Raw genomic sequence first — 20892 nt, 5'->3', positions numbered from 1 at the left:
TTATACTACATGACATTGGGTCTCTAATACTCCCTTTACCCGTGTGGAGTTTAATTAAAAAGCAATGAGGGAGGAACATAGCTGCTGTATTATGAATTTACAATCCATTTACAATCACATGCTATAATTAAAATAATCACACCAAGAATATTTCAAGGCCTTACACAATTTCAAATGATACAGAAGAAACTGCATAACAATTGAAATGACAACAGCCAAAATAACAAACTGATCCAGAAGATATAGAGAATAACCAGGAAATTAGAGTGACCCCAACCCAGACAAAAATCATTTAAATATTTCAAGTTCTTCAAAAAGTTTGTAAGCAGACAGCAGATTTTTGTGGTAGCAAAACAGACTGAGCTTGAACAAGAGTGGCTGACAGATATGCCATATAAAAGGTTGACATAAAGGAAAGTATTGAGATGACTCAAAGCTAGCTGACACAGATCAGACATTGAAATTAAAGAAACTTACTTTCATGCTGAGAGACCACTTTTGGAATACACGATGTACAAAACATGTAAACAACTGAGATAGTAATCCACTGGTCAGCTGGGTATCTTTGGTTGTGTTAAGTCAGCTGTCGTTCAAGCTTAAGTGAAACTGTGGTGGGTGTAGCCCTGACTCACTGTTAAATTACGTATCGGAGGAGGAGGAGGAAATGTCTCTCTAATGCATCACTAAATCACAAATAAGGATAGAGCGAGAGAGGAGGAGACTGTGTTTATGATTTAAAGCAATATTACAGCCAACGTCAAAATAACTGGCAGTATTTAAAATTCACTTTGAAGTTTTTTAAAGAAAACAGGAACGCTCGAAAACAATGGAATTAACATGAACAACATATAGGCGTGACCAGGACAGAACACAGCAGCGGAAATACAAGCAATTAGACCTTGGATGAAGACTGACATGAACTGAAACAGCATTTCTCTGGATTTTCTGACAAAGCAGTTGTGATGAGTACACAAAGAAGCAACATATTCAACTCAAGATCTTTCCTACCCACCTCAGGTCGAGTACCTCTCAAATAAGCCTATAGCTTCCTTCCCAGTCTAAAACTGGTATCCTTTGAAAGAATCCCCGGCACCTCCCACAGCAAAATGAACAGCAAGTCACAATACCCATCCCGTTTCCTCCCTGCCCACCAGGAGATAATCTTACTCACCTCTTTCTAATCAATCCCAGGACCTATCCACTGACCCAGTCAGTGCATTAACCATAACCACTCCCTACCTAACGATGCTTCTGTATTATTGTTCACTTAAAAATAAAGTGTCACCTACGAATTCATTGTGAATGCTCACATTGACAGTAAGGCTTTGACAAAATCCTGGTGAAGGAGCGATGACACCTGTTCCTTGAGTGGAGCTTACTAGACTGGCTATTTTTTCCACAACTTACCCTGTTCAAACTGCCAGTGGTATGGCCTTCTCTTTAAATCTTATTTCAGTTGTAAACTTCAACTTTGAGCATCTTACATTGTTCCTCCTCTCATGTAAAATGCTTGTTCAGATCCAAATATCGCTTCAGGTTTCTCAACAAGAATCATCCTTGGAAAGGCTGGAGATCCAGTGAACCATGATTCGGTAAAATTCAACCTCTATCAATCCATTTCGCTCTCTCCCTCTATAAACAAACTCTTTCAGTCACATTCACAGCAACTCACCTCAATCTTGTCTTACATGACCTTACTACTCCAACATTACCACCATGATCAATGTATGATCAATTCCTTGTCTTGCTCTCTACCTAAAATGGTCACCTGCTTCCTCATTTCCTAAGCCCTGTGGGACAATCTTTTTCAAATGTTCTCCACTGCCCTTGCCTCTAGTTAGTCTGTAGATTCAGCAAGTGATTCAAAAGGGCAAGAGAATGCTGTCCTGACAAGAGGAATCAAACTTAAAACAAGAATGTTATGGCTCAATTATAAAGGGCATTGGTGAGACTGCATCTCAAACACTGCGCACATGGTTTTGGTCTCCTTATTTAAGTAGGCGTGTAAATATGCTGGAGGTAGTTCAGGCAGGTTTACCAGATTAATACATGGAATGAGATTCACTTCTGAGCAAATATTAAGCAGCTTGGCCTTGTGTCCACTAGAATGCAGAAAAGGGGTGACTTGATTGAGAAGTGAGATAATAGTCTTGACAAAATAGATGTGGAAAGATAATTCTGGATTGATCCACAAGAAATAAAGTGACTCTTTTAGGAGAGAGGCTCAGTGTTGTGCGACTTGAGAAGGTTTCAGAAGTTGGTAGAGGTCCACACATTGAATATTTTTAAGGTGGAGGTAGAATGACTGCCTTATGTACAATAATCAGTGGTTATTTGGGTTGATGGGAATGTGAATTCAAAACACAAAGATAGTCGTTATTTACTGAATGGTGCAGGATGTTTGAAGAACCAGAGAGCTCACTACTGTAATTTGTTTGAGCTTAGGTCTTTATCTAGATTTCACTTAATTTCCTGCAATATTCTCATCTTGTCCAGGAGACCCATCAACTTGCTTGCTTAATCCTATTCCAACCAGACAGCTAATCATACAATTTGCATTCCTGGGCCCGGTGTAAATTAGTATTGTTAGCATCCTCCTCTCTTCAGGAACTGTCACTGTTCAAGTCTGCTTTTGTTACACTCGCCTCTTTGTCTGCAAAACATCTCCCCTTGCAATACCATCACCCAATGTTAACCTTCCTTTCTTTCCTCTTCAAAGCCTATTCTGTCAATGCATTGTCATTTCTCAAACCCATGCTCACCTCTTCCAAAGATCAATGTTTGAATCCCAACAAATCATGTTTCCCAATTCTTGATTACAAATGAAATCCTTTATTGCTCCGATAACTGACCCCCATCAATTTAAACCAATTTAGTGTCTTTAACAGAGTAGATCATACTGTTCTCCTCTAATATTTCTCAATCATTCAGCTGGGTCACACTCCCTAGCTTGGTTCTGTTCTTATCTACTGCATGACAGCCAGAGAATTTAATGACTTCTTCTTTCACTCTCAAAATGTTACTTTCAAAAGTTCTATCATTGACACCAATTTACTTTTTGCTGACAAAACCATTTGACAATACCATCCCAAAACCAAAATTCTATATCTTCATCCTCTGGGATCTATCCCATTCCAACTTTTCTTTAAGCTGCTAATCCAATATTCATGATTGGAGGAAATTCCTATTTATCCAATCAAATACAAGGGAAGATTTGATGCTCATTACAAATTCCATTTCCTATTCCTCCATCTACAACAAGTATCCTAATTGAAACAGTTTGACAATGTTTAAATGAAAGACGAGATTCCAACATCTCCCCATAATTCTCAAGACTACTTACCTCCATCTTCATTCAACTCAGCACCGCCCTCCTAACCTGCAATCCTCTTCCTGACCTCTCCGCCCCCACCCCACTCCGGCCTATCACCCTCACCTTGACCTCCTTCCACCTATCCCACCTCCATCGCCCCTCCCCCTAGTCCCTCCTCCCTACCTTTTATCTCAGCCGGCTTGGCTCTCTCTCTCTTATTCCTGATGAAGGGCTTATGCTCGAAACGTCGAATTCTCTATTCCTGAGATGCTGCCTAACCTGCTGTGCTTTGACCAGCAACACATTTGCAGCTGTGATCTCCAGCATCTGCAGACCTCATTTTTTACTCGAAGATTTTAACCTACTGCGAATCCTCTTACAAGGATGCCTTCCTTGAAGAAGCTCTCTTCCTCCCTCTACAAGGATTTCAGTGAGTCCCTCTCTCACTGCACCCCCCAGGTCATCTCCTCTGCACAGAAGCTCTTCAGCCACGTTCTCAAACAGACCCGTTACCACAGCCACATCTCCTTCCTCAGCACCTGCCTAAGGAACCGACTGATCCCACACGGACTCAGATTTCTCCAGCTTCCTCATTTCCCCTCCCCCCACCTTGTCTCAGTCGGTTCCCTCAACTCAGCACCGCCCTCCTAACCTGCAATCCTCTTCCTGACCTCTCCGCCCCCACCCCACTCCGGCCTATCACCCTCACCTTGACCTCCTTCCACCTATCCCACCTCCATCGCCCCCCTCCCCCTAGTCCCTCCTCCCTACCTTTTATCTCAGCCGGCTTGGCTCTCTCTCTCTTATTCCTGATGAAGGGCTTATGCTCGAAACGTCGAATTCTCTATTCCTGAGATGCTGCCTAACCTGCTGTGCTTTGACCAGCAACACATTTGCAACTCTGGTCCTGCCTCAACTCATCTGTGGCTGAAACCCTTGTCCATACTTTTACTGCTTCTGGACATAATAATGCCAATGTGCTCATGTCCACCTTACCTCATTAGATACTGGTGTGCATCCAAAGCACTGTGGATCGTAACTTAATCATCAGCCCTGAATTCCACTAACTCCCATTACGACAATGCCTTAATTTTAAAGGCTTCAGCCTTATTTTAAAATTCTTTTGATGTCCTCACCTCTTTCTCTGCCCACAGACTCCCTCTTGCTCCTGCAAACATTTTAGAACTTTGTGCTGCTCTCCAGTTGAAGCCTTCTGGACACTCCAACATTTACCATCCAACATTGACAGTTGTGCCTTCAACTTCCAGAAATCACCTCTTAACTTCTGTCCCCTTTTTTAAGATACTCTGTAAAACCTCACTCATTATTCTAGTTCTAGTCATGATTAGATTAGATTAGATTACTTACAGTGTGGAAACAGGCCCTTCGGCCCAACAAGTCCACACCGAAGCGCAACCCACCCATACCCCACCATTTAACCCTTTACCTAACACTACGGGCAATTTTTTTAGCATGGTCAATTCACCAGACCTGCACATCTTTGGACTGTGGGAGGAAACTGGAGCACCCGGAGGAAACCCACACAGAGACGGGGAGAACGTGTAAACTCCACACAGTCAGTCGCCTGAGTCGAGAATTCAACCCGGGTCTCTGGCGCTTGAGAAGCAACAGTGCTAACCACTGTGCCACCGTGCCGCCCATCTGTGGCTCAGTGTCTGTTATCACTTTTGTTAAGTACCTTAGGACATTTTTAAAAAATAAACCATATTAAGTGGTGGATACTTACAGAAGCAATTATACTTCTGCTAAAATTCACAAAATTGAGAGTTCAGCCAGAGCTATCATTAAACTTTCTACGTGAAACAAATCCTGCATTGGCGAATAACGTTGATGAGCTACCACAACTAATGAGGCACAGACCCTACGCAATCCTAACAATGCAACTGATTGCAGCCAGACTGGTAGCTCAAAGCAAAGCATCAGACAGAATTTGTCTCAGCATTCTTGAGCTCAAATGTGTATTAAAAAAAGATCTGATCAGTTAAAAGCCAGCAGGAATTCTTAGGAACAGGTAAAGGTCACTTGGATTTTCATTCTTTTGTGGGAGGCTGGGTTGCTGGCTGGCCAGCATTTATTGTCTGTCCCTGGTTGCCCTTGAGAAGGTGGTGGGGAACTATCTTCTTGCACTCCTGTAGTCCACGTGAACCAAGTTGCTTTGTTGACACTTTGTAGTGATTGATACAACTCAGTGGCTTGCTAGACCATTTAATCTGCTCATCTCAAATATTTAGCACTGCGACTTGAAAGCTTTGTTCCTTTTGAATAGAGTACAACAATTTAAAACCTTTCATATTCCAATGTCCTTTAATATGCTTGCATCCTTTAATCAAGGACATCTGAAGCAGTTTCCATGATAGTCAGAAATGAGGCATTAAGATTGAATCATTTTTAGAAAAAATGCACAAGAAAAACAGTTTTAAATGGTAGCAGCAACTTATGATTCCCTAGGGTTTAGAAGAGGTGTTTTTGTTTTGAGGCAAATGAACAGGTTTGGCAAATAGAATTAAGGAGAATCCAAAGAGTTTTTACAAATATATTAAGAACAAAAAAGGGTAACGAGGGAGAGAATAGGGCCCCTCAAAGATCAGCAAAGCGGCGTTTGTGTGGAACCACAGAAAATGGGGGAGATACAAAGTTAATATTTTGCACCCATATTTACTGTGGAAGAGGATATGGAAGATATAGACTGTCGGGAAATAGATGGTGACACCTTGCAAAATGTCCAGATTATAGAGAAGGAAGTGCTGGATGTCTTGAAACGTTTAAAAGTGGATAAATCCCCAGGAACTGATCAGGTGTACCCGAGAACTCTGTGGGAAGCTAGAGAAGTGATTGCTAGGCCTCTTGCTGAGATATTTGTATCATCGATAGTCACAGGTGAAGTGCCGGAAGACTGGAGGTTGGCTAATGTGGTGTCACTGTTTAAGAAGAGTGGTAAGGACAAGGCAGGGAATTGTAGACCAGTGAGCCTGACTTCGGTGGTGGGCAAGTTGTTGGAAGGAATCCTGAGGGACAGGATGTACATGTATTTGGAAAGGCAAGGACTGATTCGGGATAGTCAACATGGCTTTGTGCGTGGGAAATCATGTCTCAAAAACTTGATTGAGTTTTTTGAAGTAACAACGAAGATTGATGAGGGCAGAGCAGTAGATGCGATCTATATGGACTTCAATAAGGCGTTCGACATGGTTCCCCATGGGAGACTTATTAGCAAGGTTAGATCTCATGGAATACAGGGAGAACTAGCCATTTGGATACAGAACTGGTTCAAAGGTAGAAGAGAGAGGTTGGTGGTGGAGTGTTGTTTTTCAGACTGGAGGCCTGTGACCAGTGGAGTGCCACAAGAGTTGGTGCTGGGCTCTCTACTTTTTGTCATTTACATAAATAACTTAGATATGAGCATAAGAGGTACAGTTAGTAAGTTTGCAGATGACACCAAAATTGGAGGTGTAGTGGTCAGCGAAGAGAGTTACCTCAGATTACAACAGGATCTGGACCAGATGGGCAATGCAATGAGCTGCCAGACAATGTGGTGGAGGCTGGTTCAATTGCAACATTTAAGAGGCATTTGAATGTATATGAATAGGAAGGGTTTGGAGGGATATGGACCAGGTGCTGGAAGGTGGGACTAGATTGAGTTGGGTTATCTGGTCGGCATGGACGGGTTGGACCGAAGGGTCTGTTTCCATGCTGTACATCTCTCTGACTCTATGTATTACGGGCAGTGAATGATAAAGCAAGTGGTAGGAGGCAGAAGTCTGATTGGGTGTCGATCTATGTTAACTAGGGACAGTGCAAGTGGTAAGTGTCTGTACTTCAGTTGCATGAAGTTATTGCTACTGCTATGGTTCCAGGAATGAGACTGGAGAAGTGGAGACTGTTTTAGAGTCATAGAGATGTACAGCATGTAAACAGACCCCTCGGTCCAATCTGTCCGTGCCAACCAGATATCCCAACCCAATCTAGTCCCACCTGCCAGCACCCAGCCCATATCCCTCCAAACCCTTCCTATTCATATACCCATCCAAATGTCTTTTAAATGTTGCAATTGTACCACATCCTCTGGCAGCTCATTCCATACACATACCACTCTCTGCGTGAAAAAGTTGCCCCTCAGGTCTCTTTTATATCTTTCCCCTCTCACCCTAAACCTATGCCCTCTAGCTCTGGACTTCTCGATCCCAGGGAAAAGACTTTGCCTATTTACCCTATCCATGCCCCTCATAATTTTGTAAACCTCTATAAGGTCACCCCTCAGCCTCTGTCACTCCAGGGAAAACAGCTCCAACCTGTTCAGCCTCTCCCTATAGCTCAAATCCTCCAACCCTGGCAATATCCTTATGAATCTTTTCTGAACCCTTTCAGGTTTCACAACATCTTTCCGAAAGAAAGATCACCAGAATTGCACGCAATATTCCAACAGTGGCCTAACCAATGTCCTGTACAGCCACAACATGATCTCCCAACTCCTGCACTCAATACCCTGACCAATAAAGGAAAACATGCCAAACACCTTCTTCACTATCCTATCTACCTGTCACTCCCCTTTCAAGGAGCTATGAACCTGCACTCCAAGGTCTCTTTGTTCAGCAACACTCCCTAGGACCTTACCATTAAGTGTATAAGTCCTGCTAAGATTTGCTTTCCCAAAATGCAGCACCTCCTATTTATCTGAAGTAAACTCCATCTGCCACTTCTCAGCCCATTGGCCCATCTGGTCAAGATCCTGTTGTAATCTGAGGTAACCCTCTTCGTTGTCCACTACACCTCCAATTTTGGTGTCACCTGCAAACTTACTAACTGTACCTCTTATGCTCACATCCAAATCATTTATGTAAATAACAAAAAGTAGAGAGCCCAGCACCGACCCTTATGGCACTCCACTGGTCACAGGCCTCCAGTCTGAAAAACAATCCTCCACCACTACTCTCTGTCTTCTACCTTCAAGCCAGTTCTGTGTCCAAATGGCTAATTCTCCCTGTATTCCATGAGATCTAACCTTGCTAATAAGTCTCCCACGGGGAACCTTGTCGAACGCCTTACTGAAGTCCATATAAATGGGCGGCACGGTGGCACAGTGGGGGCGGCACGGTGGCACAGTGGCGGGCGGCACAGTGGCACAGTGGTTAGCACTGCTGCCTCTCAGCACCAGGGACCTGGGTTCAATTCCCGCCTCAGGCGACTGACTGTGTGGAGTTTGCACGTTCTCCCCGTGTCTGCGTGGGTTTCCTCCGGGTGCTCCGGTTTCCTCCCACAGTCCAAAGATGTGCGGGTCAGGTGAATTGGCCATGCTAAATTGCCCATAGTGTTAGGTAAGGGGTATATGTTGGGGTATGGGTGGGTTGCGCTTCGGCGGGTCGGTGTGGACTTGTTGGGCCGAAGGGCCTGTTTCCACACTGTAAGTAATCTAATCTAAAAAAAAATCACATCTACTGCTCTGCCCTCATCAATCTTCTTTGCTACTTCAAAAAGACTCAATCAAGTTTGTGAGACATGATTTCCCACGCACAAAGCTATGTTGACTATCCCGAATCAGTCCTTGCCTTTCCAAATACATGTACATCCCATCCCTCACGATTCCCTCCAACAACTTGCCCACCACCGAAGTCAGGCTCACTGGTCTATAGTTCCCTGGTTTGTCTTTACCACCCTTCTTAAACAGTGACACCACGTTTGCCAACCTCCAGTCTTCCGGCACTTCACCTGTGACTATCGATGATACAAATATCTCACCAAGAAGCCCAGCAATCACTTTTCTAGCTTCCCACAGAGTTCTTGGGTACACCTGATCAGGTTCTGGGGATTTATCCACCTTTAACCGTTTCAAGACATCCAGCACTTCCTCCTCTGTAATCTAGATATTTTGCAAGATGTCACCATCTATTTCCCTACAGTCTATATCTTCCATATCCTTTTCCACAGTAAATACAGATGCAAAATATTAATTTTGTATCTCCCCCATTTTCTGTGGCTCCACAATGGTCACCTTGCTGATCTTTGAGGGGCCCTATTCTCTCCCTAGTTACCCTTTTGTCCTTAATATATTTGTAAAACCCCTTTGGATTCTCCTTAACTCTTTTTGCCAAAGCTCTCTCACGTTCCCTTTTTACCCTCCTCATTTCCCTCTTAAGTATGCTCTTACTTCCTTTATACTCTTCTCAGGATTCACTCCATCTATCTTGTCTATACCTGACATATGCTTCCTTCTTTTTCTTAACCAAACCCTCAATTCCTTTAGTCATCCAGCATTCCCTATACCAACCAGACTTCCCTTTCACCCTGAAAGGAATATACTTTCTCTAGATTCTTGTTATCTCATTTCTGAAGGCTCCCCATTTTCCAGCCGTCCCTTTCCCTGCGAACATCTGCCTCTAATAAGCTCTCAAAAGTTCTTGCCTAATACCGTCAAAATTGGCCTTTCTCCAATTTAGAACCTCAACTTTTAGATCTGGTCTATCCTTTTCCATCACTATTTTAAAATGAATAGAATTATGGTCGCTGGCCCCAAAGTGCTCCCCCACTGACACCTCAGTCACCTGCCCTGCCTTATTTCCCAAGAGTAGGTCAAGTTTTGCATCTTCTCTAGTAGGTACATCCACACACTGAATCAGAAAACTGTCTTGTACGCACTTAGGAAATTCCTCTCCATCTAAACCTCTAATCCTACGGCAGTCCCAGTCGATCTTTGCCAAGTTAAAATCCCCTACCATAACTACCCTATTATTCTTACAGATAGCTGAGATCCCCCTACAAGTTTGTTTCTCAATTTCCTTCTGACTATTAGGGGGTCTGTAATACAATCCCAATAAGGTGATCATCCCTTTCTTATTTCTCAGTCCCACACAAATAACTTCCCTGGATGTATTTCTGGGAATATCCTCCCTCAGCACAGCTGTAATGCTATCCCTTATCAAAAATACCACTCCCCCTCCTCTCTTGCCTCCCTTTCTATCCTTCCTATAGCATTTGTATCCTGGAACATTAAGCTGCCAGTCCTGCCCATCCCTGAGCCATGTTTCTGTAATTGCTATGATATCCCAGTCCCATGTTCCTAACCATGCTCTGAGTTCATCTGCCTTCCCTGTAGGCCCCTTGCATTGAAATAAATGCAGTTTAATTTATTAGTCCTACCTTGTCCCTGCCTGCCCTGACTGTTTGACTCACTTCTGTTCTCAGCTGTACCAGTCTCAGATTGATCTCTTGCCTCACTATCTCCTTGGGTCCCACTCCCCCACCTTACTAATTTAAATCCTCCCAAGCAGTTCTAGCAAATTTCCCTACCAGTACATTAGTCCCCTTCCAATTTAGGTGCAATCTGTCCTTCTTGTACAGGTCACTTCTACCCCAAAAGAGATTCCAATGATCCAAAAATGTGAATCCTTCTCCCATACACCAGCTCCTCAGCCATGCATTCATCTGCTCTATCCTCCTATTCCTGCTCTCACTAGCTCATAGCACTGGGAGTAATCCAGATATCACTACCATTGAGGACCTCCTTTTTAAATTTCTGCCTAACTCTCCCTTCAGAATCTCAACTTTTTCCCTTCCTATATCATTAGTTTCAATGTGGACAATGACCTCCTGCTGATCTCTCTTCCCCCGTGAGAACATTCTTCACCCTCTCTGAGACATCCTTGATCCTAGCACCAGGGATACAACACACCATTCTGCTTTCTCTCTGCTGGCCACAGAAACGTCCGTCTGTACCTCAGACTAAAAAATCCCCTAACACAATTGATCTCTTTGAAGCCGACATACTCCTCATTGCATTAGAGCCAGTCTCAATACCAGAAACTTGTCTGTTTGTGCTACGTTCCCCTGAGAATCCATCACCCCCTACATTTTCCAAACAGCATACTGTTTGAAATGGATGTATCCACAAACAACTCCTGCCCTCGGTGCCTACCTCTCTTACCCTTCCTGGGGTTAACCCATCTATGTGACTGTATCTGAGACCTCCCCCCCCTTCCTATAACTGCCATCCATCACACACTGTTGCTGCTGCAAATTCCTCATCGCTTCTATCTGTCTCTCCAACCGATCCACTCGATCTGATAAGATTCGCATCTGACAGCATTTATGGCAGATATAATCCGCAGTAACCCTTAAATTCTCTTTAACTCCCACATCTGACAAGAAGTGCTTATCACTGCAAAGGCCATTTTTGCTCCTTCACAATCTACAGACCCAGAAAATAACACCATCTTATTCCTCTACAAACACTGCCCCAGGTTCAATTAATAGCTGTGACTTATATTTTAAGTCTAATCAAGAGACTTATCTCTAAAAACACAATCAAGAAAGAACCCACTGCACTCACTAATACAGCCTTTCTCTTGGACAGACTTAAAACAACAATTAACTTATCTGATTCTGTGTTGTAAACTTCACCCAAACTTCACCGTTTGTTAATTTTCCCAGATACATTCCGATGTCCAGCGACACGAATTCAAACACAGCAAATGCAGTAACTGTGCAGGTTCTCTCTCTCCTGCACTGTCCTCACCATGTGCTTCCTTTGTCTGTTCTTTTCCTTTTTAAAACTGCTGTTGTTTTGACTTTTTTTCCCAAAGTCCCAAAACAATGCAACAGCATACAAAACAGTAATTGCTGCTCCTGGAATTTGAGGAAATCACCTCCAGCTCCTAAAATACCTCAAAAAAAGGAGCAGCTCTTACAGCCAGAAATTTTCCCATCCTCCATCTTGGATTACCCAGAATCCTTTTTCTTTCTTTGGAGAGAAGGCTACATGAAGACATGCTAGAAGTTTCCAAAACTACAAGGGGCCTGCACAGATTGACAGTGTGAAACTGTTTAGGCTCAAACAGATCTAGAGAGTACAGTCATAAGGGGTTTTACGAAATAAACAAATACAAAATGAGAAGGAAACATTTTCTCAGCCAGTAGGTACAGCACAGAATAACTTTCCAAGTTCTAAAGAGCATATCAGAGTAAAAAGGTTAACTGTTTGTTTCCGTCAGACCTGGGTTTCTACACCATTTTCTGTTTTTATTTCAGATTTCCAGTCCTCATATCCTACTTTTGTTTTCAAATGCACTGTCTGTAAGTATTGTGGAGACAGGTTCAATTGAGGCATTCAAAGCTCTATTATTTTGATTTAAACAATTATTCAAGGTTCAGGCTTAGGGGAAGACAAGAGATTGACAAAGTTAAAACACTCAGCAAGCCAGTGCAGACAATAGGCTGAATGGTTTCCCTCTGACCTGTAACAATTCAGTGATTCATGAACTCACCAGTTTCCTCTAGCTCAATACAATTTGTTTAAAGTACTTTTACTGAAATAAAAAGACCTATCAGAAGACAAAATGCACCATCTGCAGGCAATACAACAGCACAGGAACATCCTCCCTACTTATCAAGCCTCCGGGTTACCATGTCTTTCAACAAGGAATGAAACAAAGTTAAAGCTCGAAACGAAATTGACAATAATGTGCATTTGTGTACCACATTTAGCATCAGAAATTGTTTCAGACAGTTTACAGCAACATTGACAAAGACATTGACACTGAGCTACACGAGATGGCATTACTCAGGTTAGACAAAGCAGGTTTTAAGAGGTACCTTAAAAGGAGGACAAAGAAGTAGAGAGGTGAAAAGGATTACAGAAAGAATTCCAGGGCTTACAGCTCAGATGGATGAAGGTACAGCTGCCAAATGGTGAAGCAATGAAAGACGGAGAAGGGCAAGATGACAAAATTAGAGCACAATGGGGCTTGCCAGAATACAGCAAGCACAGGGTGATGGATGTGAACAGTCTGAGTGAGGATATGGGCATAAAGAGTTAATGAACACTGAAGACAGTGTTTATTTGCAGAACACTGATAAGCCTGGCACACAATCAAGGTCAACACAACTGCATCCTTGAAGGATAAAGCTGAAATGTGTAAGATATAAGTCAAAATATTTACAGTTCAATTAATCTCTGAAGCAAATTAAAAATAATCACAGTAAAAGAAGGTTTGAAGATAGTGTTTGCCCATTCCTTAAGAAATCTGCCAAGTACTTCATTCACTAGAAGCCATTTCAAATTCAGATATCCAAGTCACACATAGCAAAATGCCACAAATAGCAGAGGAATAAATGACCAGTTAACCTTTTATACTTCCTTATTTGTTTTTCCCCAAATGGCTACGACTCTCAAATTGCGCCCGGCCGATACATGCTCAATTTTAACTGACCTTTTACACTGAATCCCACTATTGAGTCCCAAAACTTTGAAATTCATTTGTTAAACATTTTCATTGCTCTATCCTCTAAGATGCTGCTTAAAACCTTCCTCCCTTGAACAAGTACTCAACCATTTGTACCAACATCTCAAGTAGCTGAGTACCAAACTTTGTTTGATATTGTTCCCATGAATCATATTGGAATATTATAAAATATACATGCACCATATAAATAAGCAGTTATTCCACAAAGTGAGATTTCCCAGCTCGGGAGTGGTTGAACATATAGGTGCACTTTTCATTTAAAGACTGAATGGGACTCTTCCAAAATATGAAATAAAATCAATACTACAAAAACAGTCAATCTTAAAATACTATACATAAATACAATTTGTTGTCATTGAAGTGGCAGTAGAGGAAGAATGATGGGCTAATGGGATTTTGACAGGGCGTAGTCCTCACAGCACCAGGAAACCAGGTTCGATTCAAGCCTCAGGCGACTGTGAGCGGAGTTTGCACATTCTGTGTCTGCATGGGTTTCCTCCAAGTGCTCTGGTTTCCTTCCATAATCAATGGCAAAACCAGAATTATGTCTCTTGAGCACATTCCTACTTCACTTTCCTCCTTCAAGACTTTCAGCAAAAACCTATCCCCTTAGTGTTCTTGGTGGTCAGACAGCAACATACAACGAAGCACAATAAGCAACTAAAATTTATACAGGTTCTGCAATGTATTAAAACTTCAAATTTTAGAACAATTTTTCAGCTAGAGGACCCTTTTGCCCAATTCACTTCTCAGCTGATGCTTCCTCATCCTTTATGATAGACCTCAATAGACCTTAAGTCTGACCTTTTCATCCCTATTCAACAGTGTATACAGCCTAATTAGTATGTGTATAAAAATCTGTCTATATCGAGTTATACAGTCATACATCATTAAAACAGACATTCAGTCCAATTAATCCGTGCCGACCAGATATCCTAAAATGATCCAGTCCCATTGGCCAGATTTTGGCTCTCTGAACATTTCCTATTCATTTACCCATCCAGATGCCTTTTAAGTGTTAGAATTATTCCTGCTTCCACCATCACCTGACACCTCGTTCCATACATGCACCACTGCATGAAAAAAAATCATCCCTCAGGTCCTTTTGAAATCTTTCCCCTCTCACCTTAAACTTACACCCTCTAGCTTTGGACACCCATACCCTGGCAAAAAAGACCTTGGCTATTTACCTTATTCACACCCGTCAAGATTTTATAAAACTCTAAGGTTACCCCTCAATCTCCGATGTTCCCAGGAAATATGTCCCATCAGCCTCTCCCTATAGTTCAAAACCTCCAAACCAGGAACATCCTTCTAAATCTTTTCTAAACCCTTTTCAAGTTTAACATCATTCCTATAACAGGGAAACCAGAATTAAACACAGTATTCCAAAAGTGGCCTCAACAATGTCCTGTAAAGCCGCAATATGATGTGCCAACTCTTATAGTGAATGTTATGACAAATAAAGGCAAGCGTACCCATTTGCCTTCTTCACTACTAACCTGTCTACCTGCAACTTCACTTTCAAGGAACTATGCACTTCACCCCAGCAACACTCCCCAGGGCCATACCATTAATTGTGTATGTCCTGCCTTGATTTGCCTTACCAAAATGCAACACCTCACGTTTATCTAAATTAAATTCCATCTGCAACTCTTCAGCTCATCAGTCCACCCAATCATGGTCCTGTTGTACTCTGAGGTAATCACCATCACTGTCCACTACATTGATTTTGGTGTCACCTGCAAACTTACTCACCATACCCCCTACATGCACATCCAAATCAGTTATATAAATGATGAAAAGCAGTGGATCCAGCACTGATCCTTGTGGCACTCCAATGGTCACAAGCCTTCAGTCTGAATAAGAACCTACACGGTGGTTCAATGGTTAGCCCTGCTGCCTCACAGCACCAGGGAGCCAGGTTCGATTCCAGCCTTGGGCAACCGTATGTGGAGTTTGCAAACCCTCCATGTCTGCGTGGGTTTCCACCAGTGCTACGGTTTCCTCCCAAAATCCAAAGATGTGCAGGTTAGGTGAACTGGCCAAGCTAAATTACCTATAATGTTCAGGGATGTGTAGGTCAGTTGCATTAGTCAGGGGTAAATGTAGGATAATACGGTAGGGGAATAGGTCTGGGTGGGTTACTCTTCGGAGGGTCAGTGTTGACCTGTTGGACCAAATGGCCCATTTTCCACACTGTAAGGATTCTACAAAATCTATGAAAAACTTTCTTCTAATGCTTCGTCTTCAACCTCAAGCCAATTTTGTATCCAATTGGCTAGCTCCCCTGGATTCCGTGCGTTCTAACCTGTCTACCATGCGGAACCTTGTCAAACGCTTTGTTGAAGTTTATATAAACATCTACCGCTCTACCTTCAAGAATCATCTTTGTCACTTCTTTAAAAACCTCAGCCAAGTTAATAATATGACTTCCCATGCACAAAGCCATGTTGACAATCCTTAATCAGTCTTTGCCTTTCCAAATACATGTAAATCCTGTCCCTCAGAACGTCCTTCAACTTATCCACCACTGACATCAGGCTCATTGGTCTACAGTTCCCTTGCTTTTCCTTACCACTTTTCTTAAATTATGACACATTAGACAACCTTCAGTTTTCCGGCACCTCCCCATGGCTATTGATGAGACAAATACACTTCTAAAGTATTTAATTTCAAATTAAAGGATAGACTGAAGCCTTGTCAGTTCTTTCAGGAGTATGTAAAAGAGCCCAAACCATCTTTCTTTTGAGCAGAGCAGGGAAAGGTTCAGTTGCTCTGCAAATATTTATTCCTTAACTACATTGTTAAAATACATTGTCTGGGAATTTGTCACATTGCAGTTTTGGGGAGCTTGCTGCATATAAACTGACTGCCTTCTATCCTTATAATGTAATTACCCTTCAAAATAAATGCATTGGCAGTAAACTGTTCTAGAAGATATTGTAGTTACTATATAGAGGCAATCTGTTTTAAACTATAGTGGATGTTGAATATTTGAATTAAAAACAAAACACTGAAGAAACTCAGTAGGTCTGGCATTATCCGAGACAGAAACAGAATTTGCATCCAATGAGCCTTCTTCAGAAGGCAAATTCTGAAATATTGAAAAAGTGTCAATGGACTTGAAATGTTAATTCTGTCCACAGATGCTGCCAGACCTGCTGAGTTTCTTCAGCATGACTCTTAACTTTAAGTCTTTTACTACTGTCACAAAATAATAGCAGTACTTAATAAAATACAGGCTGCGAAACTCTTAGGGATGTCATGAAAGATCCTCTTAAAATGCACGTTTGCTCATTGTTAGCGCACTAACGGTGGCAGTTGCTCCTAGCAACACAATCTGCTACAAGCCAAAAATACACTTGCCAGCATTACTGAAATGGGCATCTGGAGAGATCAAGTTTTTAACAGCTCTTGCTGTCAAATGCCAGCTTTACTTCAGGCTGCAGCTGGTTGTGTTAGGAACTCCAGCAGTGTCATAGGCTTTTGCTCTATCTGACAACAATTTTATAGTTGGTAATGCTTCTCACAAATGAGGATGCCTTAGTATTTTAAAATGGTGAAAAGTGAAGAAATTCAGGAAAGAGGTAAAGGTAGAGTCAAAAAGAGCAGGTTTAATGCATTAAAGGAAATATTATTTTATTCTGAAGTAGTTTATTAAACCACATGCTGCAACTGGATTCTGCAGCCTGACTGTGAATAGGTTCAAAATGATCACATTTCAGGTCATTCTCTATTGAATTCCACCAAAAAGGATGAGGGAACTTTGGTCAAGAGGAGAATCAGGCATGATCTCCTGTAAAGTCAAAGAGCTGGTTAACAGTTGCTCTGTTGATTCATCCAAGACAACTACCACTTGGATGCTTCCTCCGAAGCCAACTGGACATTGCTGCAGCATGTAACAAAATAGAGAATACCACGGGGGCAAATCCTTATGGTTCCTCATAACTTACTGAACAAGATAACTTGCACTCTCAGGATCTCAAACTCTACACAGACAGTTGGCCAAGGGTGAAATGGAATCCAGGTGCCTGGTGCTTGAGGCAGCAGTGCTAACCACTGAGCTACCATGCCATCAAATGACCTACTTTTGTTCCTAATTCGTACGATTTCCTCGTAACCTGGTAATCAAACTGCATTTTGGTCAGATACATTAAAGATTGTCTAAATATTAGTTTTCTTCCACCAATCCAACAGTAGCAGGAACCTGTGAATAAGAGAAAAGTTTCCTACCATCAAATCTGTGACTATATATAGTCTACATCAAAAGAATAATAGATGTCACTGAAAAATTCAATGATAACCTATTTGCAAATGTACATGTATGGAAAATATTTCAAAACGGTCAGTCTGCGATCAGTCAGAACAGTAAACAAGTTAAAAGTCATCACTAACAAACTCCCACTGAGTATTATTAAAAATAGAGACATTTATGAACTGGGATTGGAGTGTTCCATCTGGTTCTCTTTTATAAGGATAATTATTTTCAGTTCCCATTCTGTTCGGAGCAAGAGCCTTTGAATTGTACTCAGATCTACAGGAAAGATCCACCGCCCCAAACAAACTAGATGCAATCTTATCACAAGACAGCATAGGCTGAGGGGTACATCAAGCAGAGATAAAAGAACAGGGATCATTGTGAGTTCACCGTACTTTGGAACAATCATTGCTTCATTTTGTAAGTAACTAACCAAATGGTGAGGCACATACTCACGAAGGTCACGTTTAGTAAATAAAACAGAAGCAGAAGCATATTGACATTACTTTGAATTTGGATGTAGTAAAGTTGCAGATGAAGACAGGGAATGTAGATCAGGCTAGTCTCAGTACTTGCCTCCATGTGAAAATTTCCTGGCATATTGGCCTCTAATTTGATTCAACATCAATCATTTACATATCTTTCTCAATGCAAAATCAGACACTACCTTTACCAATTTGCCACTGAGTCATCATCTACTGTACCTTAAAATATGAACCTTCATATGAAAAGTTGAATTGAAACAAGCTGCTTCAGACAACACAATTTAAAAATGCCCATACTGAATTGCCATGGAACCTATTCCTGGTACAAAATCTTCTTTTGCTGTTCACTTCACAATGTGGAAATGCTTCAATCGGACAGAAAATGGCTAAGTTCAAAATAACACTGCAATATAAACTGGGTGAGCTGCAAGGTGGATTTTGCAACACCTACAGGAACTACAAAGACATATATGTACTAGATTGTAAGTGGACATTTTAAACAGTGACACTTTTTTCTGGCCAGAAACATTCCTTGGTGTTGGCAAAAGTTCATGTATAAAATGTATAGGTGTCAACTTGTGGACAGTCCTTCAGAAGAAAGATGGTGTGCAGATGCTGTTGCTTCTCCTTGCCTTCCTGATCTGGAGAGGTTGAACCTATCCCACCTATCACAGGGGTGATATTTAATGGAGTTTGAGTTATCTACAGTTACCAATGAACAGGAGGGATACATGAAAATGTTCTGAGTACAAGCCTATGCATGAAATAAAGAAAATAGCACAAGTGTTTTTTGCAGAAGGTTTATAAACTGCCCCATCCTTGCCTCAGATTGCCTCCAGGATATAAACCACCCAGGGGCAGAAATTCCCCCACCTCCACCAAAGATGAGTTGAGGAGCCTTGGAACCAGAGCATGCTTTTCATTAAACATGGCATGAACTATTTAAAATGCATAGAAAGCAGAATCTTCTACACTTGCAAATATCATTAGCAGACTTCAAACAGATGCATCCATCAGCAAATTTAACGTGCACTGATAAAGAATTCTAAGAATTTAATCATCTGATATAAACTAGATCTAAACTAAAATATTAACTGAACAATAAACTGTACTCAACATTACTGCAAATGGAGAAAGTGAGGACTGCAGATGCTGGAGATTAGAGCTGAAAATGTGTTGGTGGAAAAGCGCAGGTCAGGCAGCATCCAAGGAGCAGGGGAAGGGCTCATGCCCTGAAGGACTTATGCCCGAAACATCGATTCTCCTGCTCCTTGGATGCTGCCTGACCTGCTGCGCTTTTCCAGCAACACCTTTTCATTACTGCAAATGGCCATTATTCAACACTGCTCCTTTTTTCCTCCCAGACACTCACCACATTGCTCAACTGTAGGCCCTTTCCTGGAATCTCATCCTAAACACAGTGAGAGATCCATAAAAATGTGGCTAGAATGCACTGGGCATTGCATGTTGCTGCATGAATGTAAACTGAATGTAAAATGTTGTGATTGCATGCAGCTGTACAGCAGAACCAATTTTAATAAGACTTATGTCAGGAATAGAGACCTCTTGAGTGGAGAGAAACAGGCTTGTCAATTATGAGCCATCCTTCAAATGACAGATTTAATGCCCTTGGTACATTTGATTAGATTCAACAGACTGGTATAGAACTGCTGTCCTCAACCGACATGCTACAACAGCAGAGTAGCTTATACCTGGGGCAACTGTGGCTTCAGATTGCTAATTCAGAGAGGTATAAGTGATTAACACTGGATTCATCTAAGGATCAGGATATGAATAGGAAGGGTTTAGAGGGACATGGGCCAAATGCTGGCAAATGAGACTAAATTAATTTAGGATATCTGGTCGTCATGGACGAGTTGGAATGAACGGTCTGTTTCCATGCTGTACATCTCTATGACTCTCACTGTATAACTTGGGATACCAAAAATGACTAGGCTGCAAAATGAAGAATTCAAGATGGCTGCATTGGATGGAAAGTTGCCATTCTGACCTAGGAGCATGGTTAGTTTAGAGGGCAGGGATTACATTGGCTCTAAAATCCATCTGACCAATGTAAAAGCTCCAAGACAAAAGAGCACAAAATATTTGTGAAGACAACTCAACTGCAGTTGAATTCCAGAAATTGCTAGTGTAACTTCATTCATTTCAATAGGCAGAAATCATACAAAGATTCCAGACCAAATTTATTTTTAGCTCTTTTAATCTTGCTACCCCATATTAATTTATGCTCTTTCACTTCCCAGTAATTACACATTTGCTTCACCAAAACTCATCAACTTTATAGATGCTTTTGAGAAAATGCAAGGCAGTGACTCATATCAATAATCAGCTGGGGCAGATTTTAGTATTAGCATATTCAAACTATGTTCAGAAAAACTGTGCTTATTTTGTAGGATGAAACAGCAGCTTACATAATCACATTAATTCAACTCACTGAGATGGTGGGATTAACATAAGTGCGTACAAAAAAATCTACTTAGCCCCTCAAACTCAATGTTTGCAAAGCGTGTTTATGACTATTCATTTCATAGATCTCCCATCATAGCTTGTCACTAGTTA

The 20892-nt window shown here is 41.7% G+C and overlaps 1 protein-coding gene across 5 annotated transcripts in view; it reads right to left on the bottom strand.

Annotated features, from left to right (window-relative positions):
• Positions 1–20892, bottom strand: part of LOC132830169 (phosphatase and actin regulator 4-like) — a 175923-nt gene that overhangs the window by 74056 nt on the left and 80975 nt on the right. Inside the window, exon 1 of one of the 5 annotated variants that reach the window (XM_060847706.1) lies at positions 478–587. The exons of the other annotated variants lie outside the window; for them this stretch is intronic. Coding sequence (XP_060703689.1) covers positions 478–523 — 46 coding nt within the window. The 5' untranslated portion in view covers positions 524–587. Of the gene's footprint in view, positions 1–477; positions 588–20892 lie in introns of those variants that run through there. 5 annotated transcript variants of the gene reach the window in all.

Source organism: Hemiscyllium ocellatum, chromosome 30 (assembly GCF_020745735.1).
Source record: "Hemiscyllium ocellatum isolate sHemOce1 chromosome 30, sHemOce1.pat.X.cur, whole genome shotgun sequence".
Taxonomy (NCBI): domain Eukaryota; kingdom Metazoa; phylum Chordata; class Chondrichthyes; order Orectolobiformes; family Hemiscylliidae; genus Hemiscyllium; species Hemiscyllium ocellatum.
Note: the sequence above shows the minus strand (reverse complement) of the source record. Positions and strands in the feature narration are given on the sequence as shown.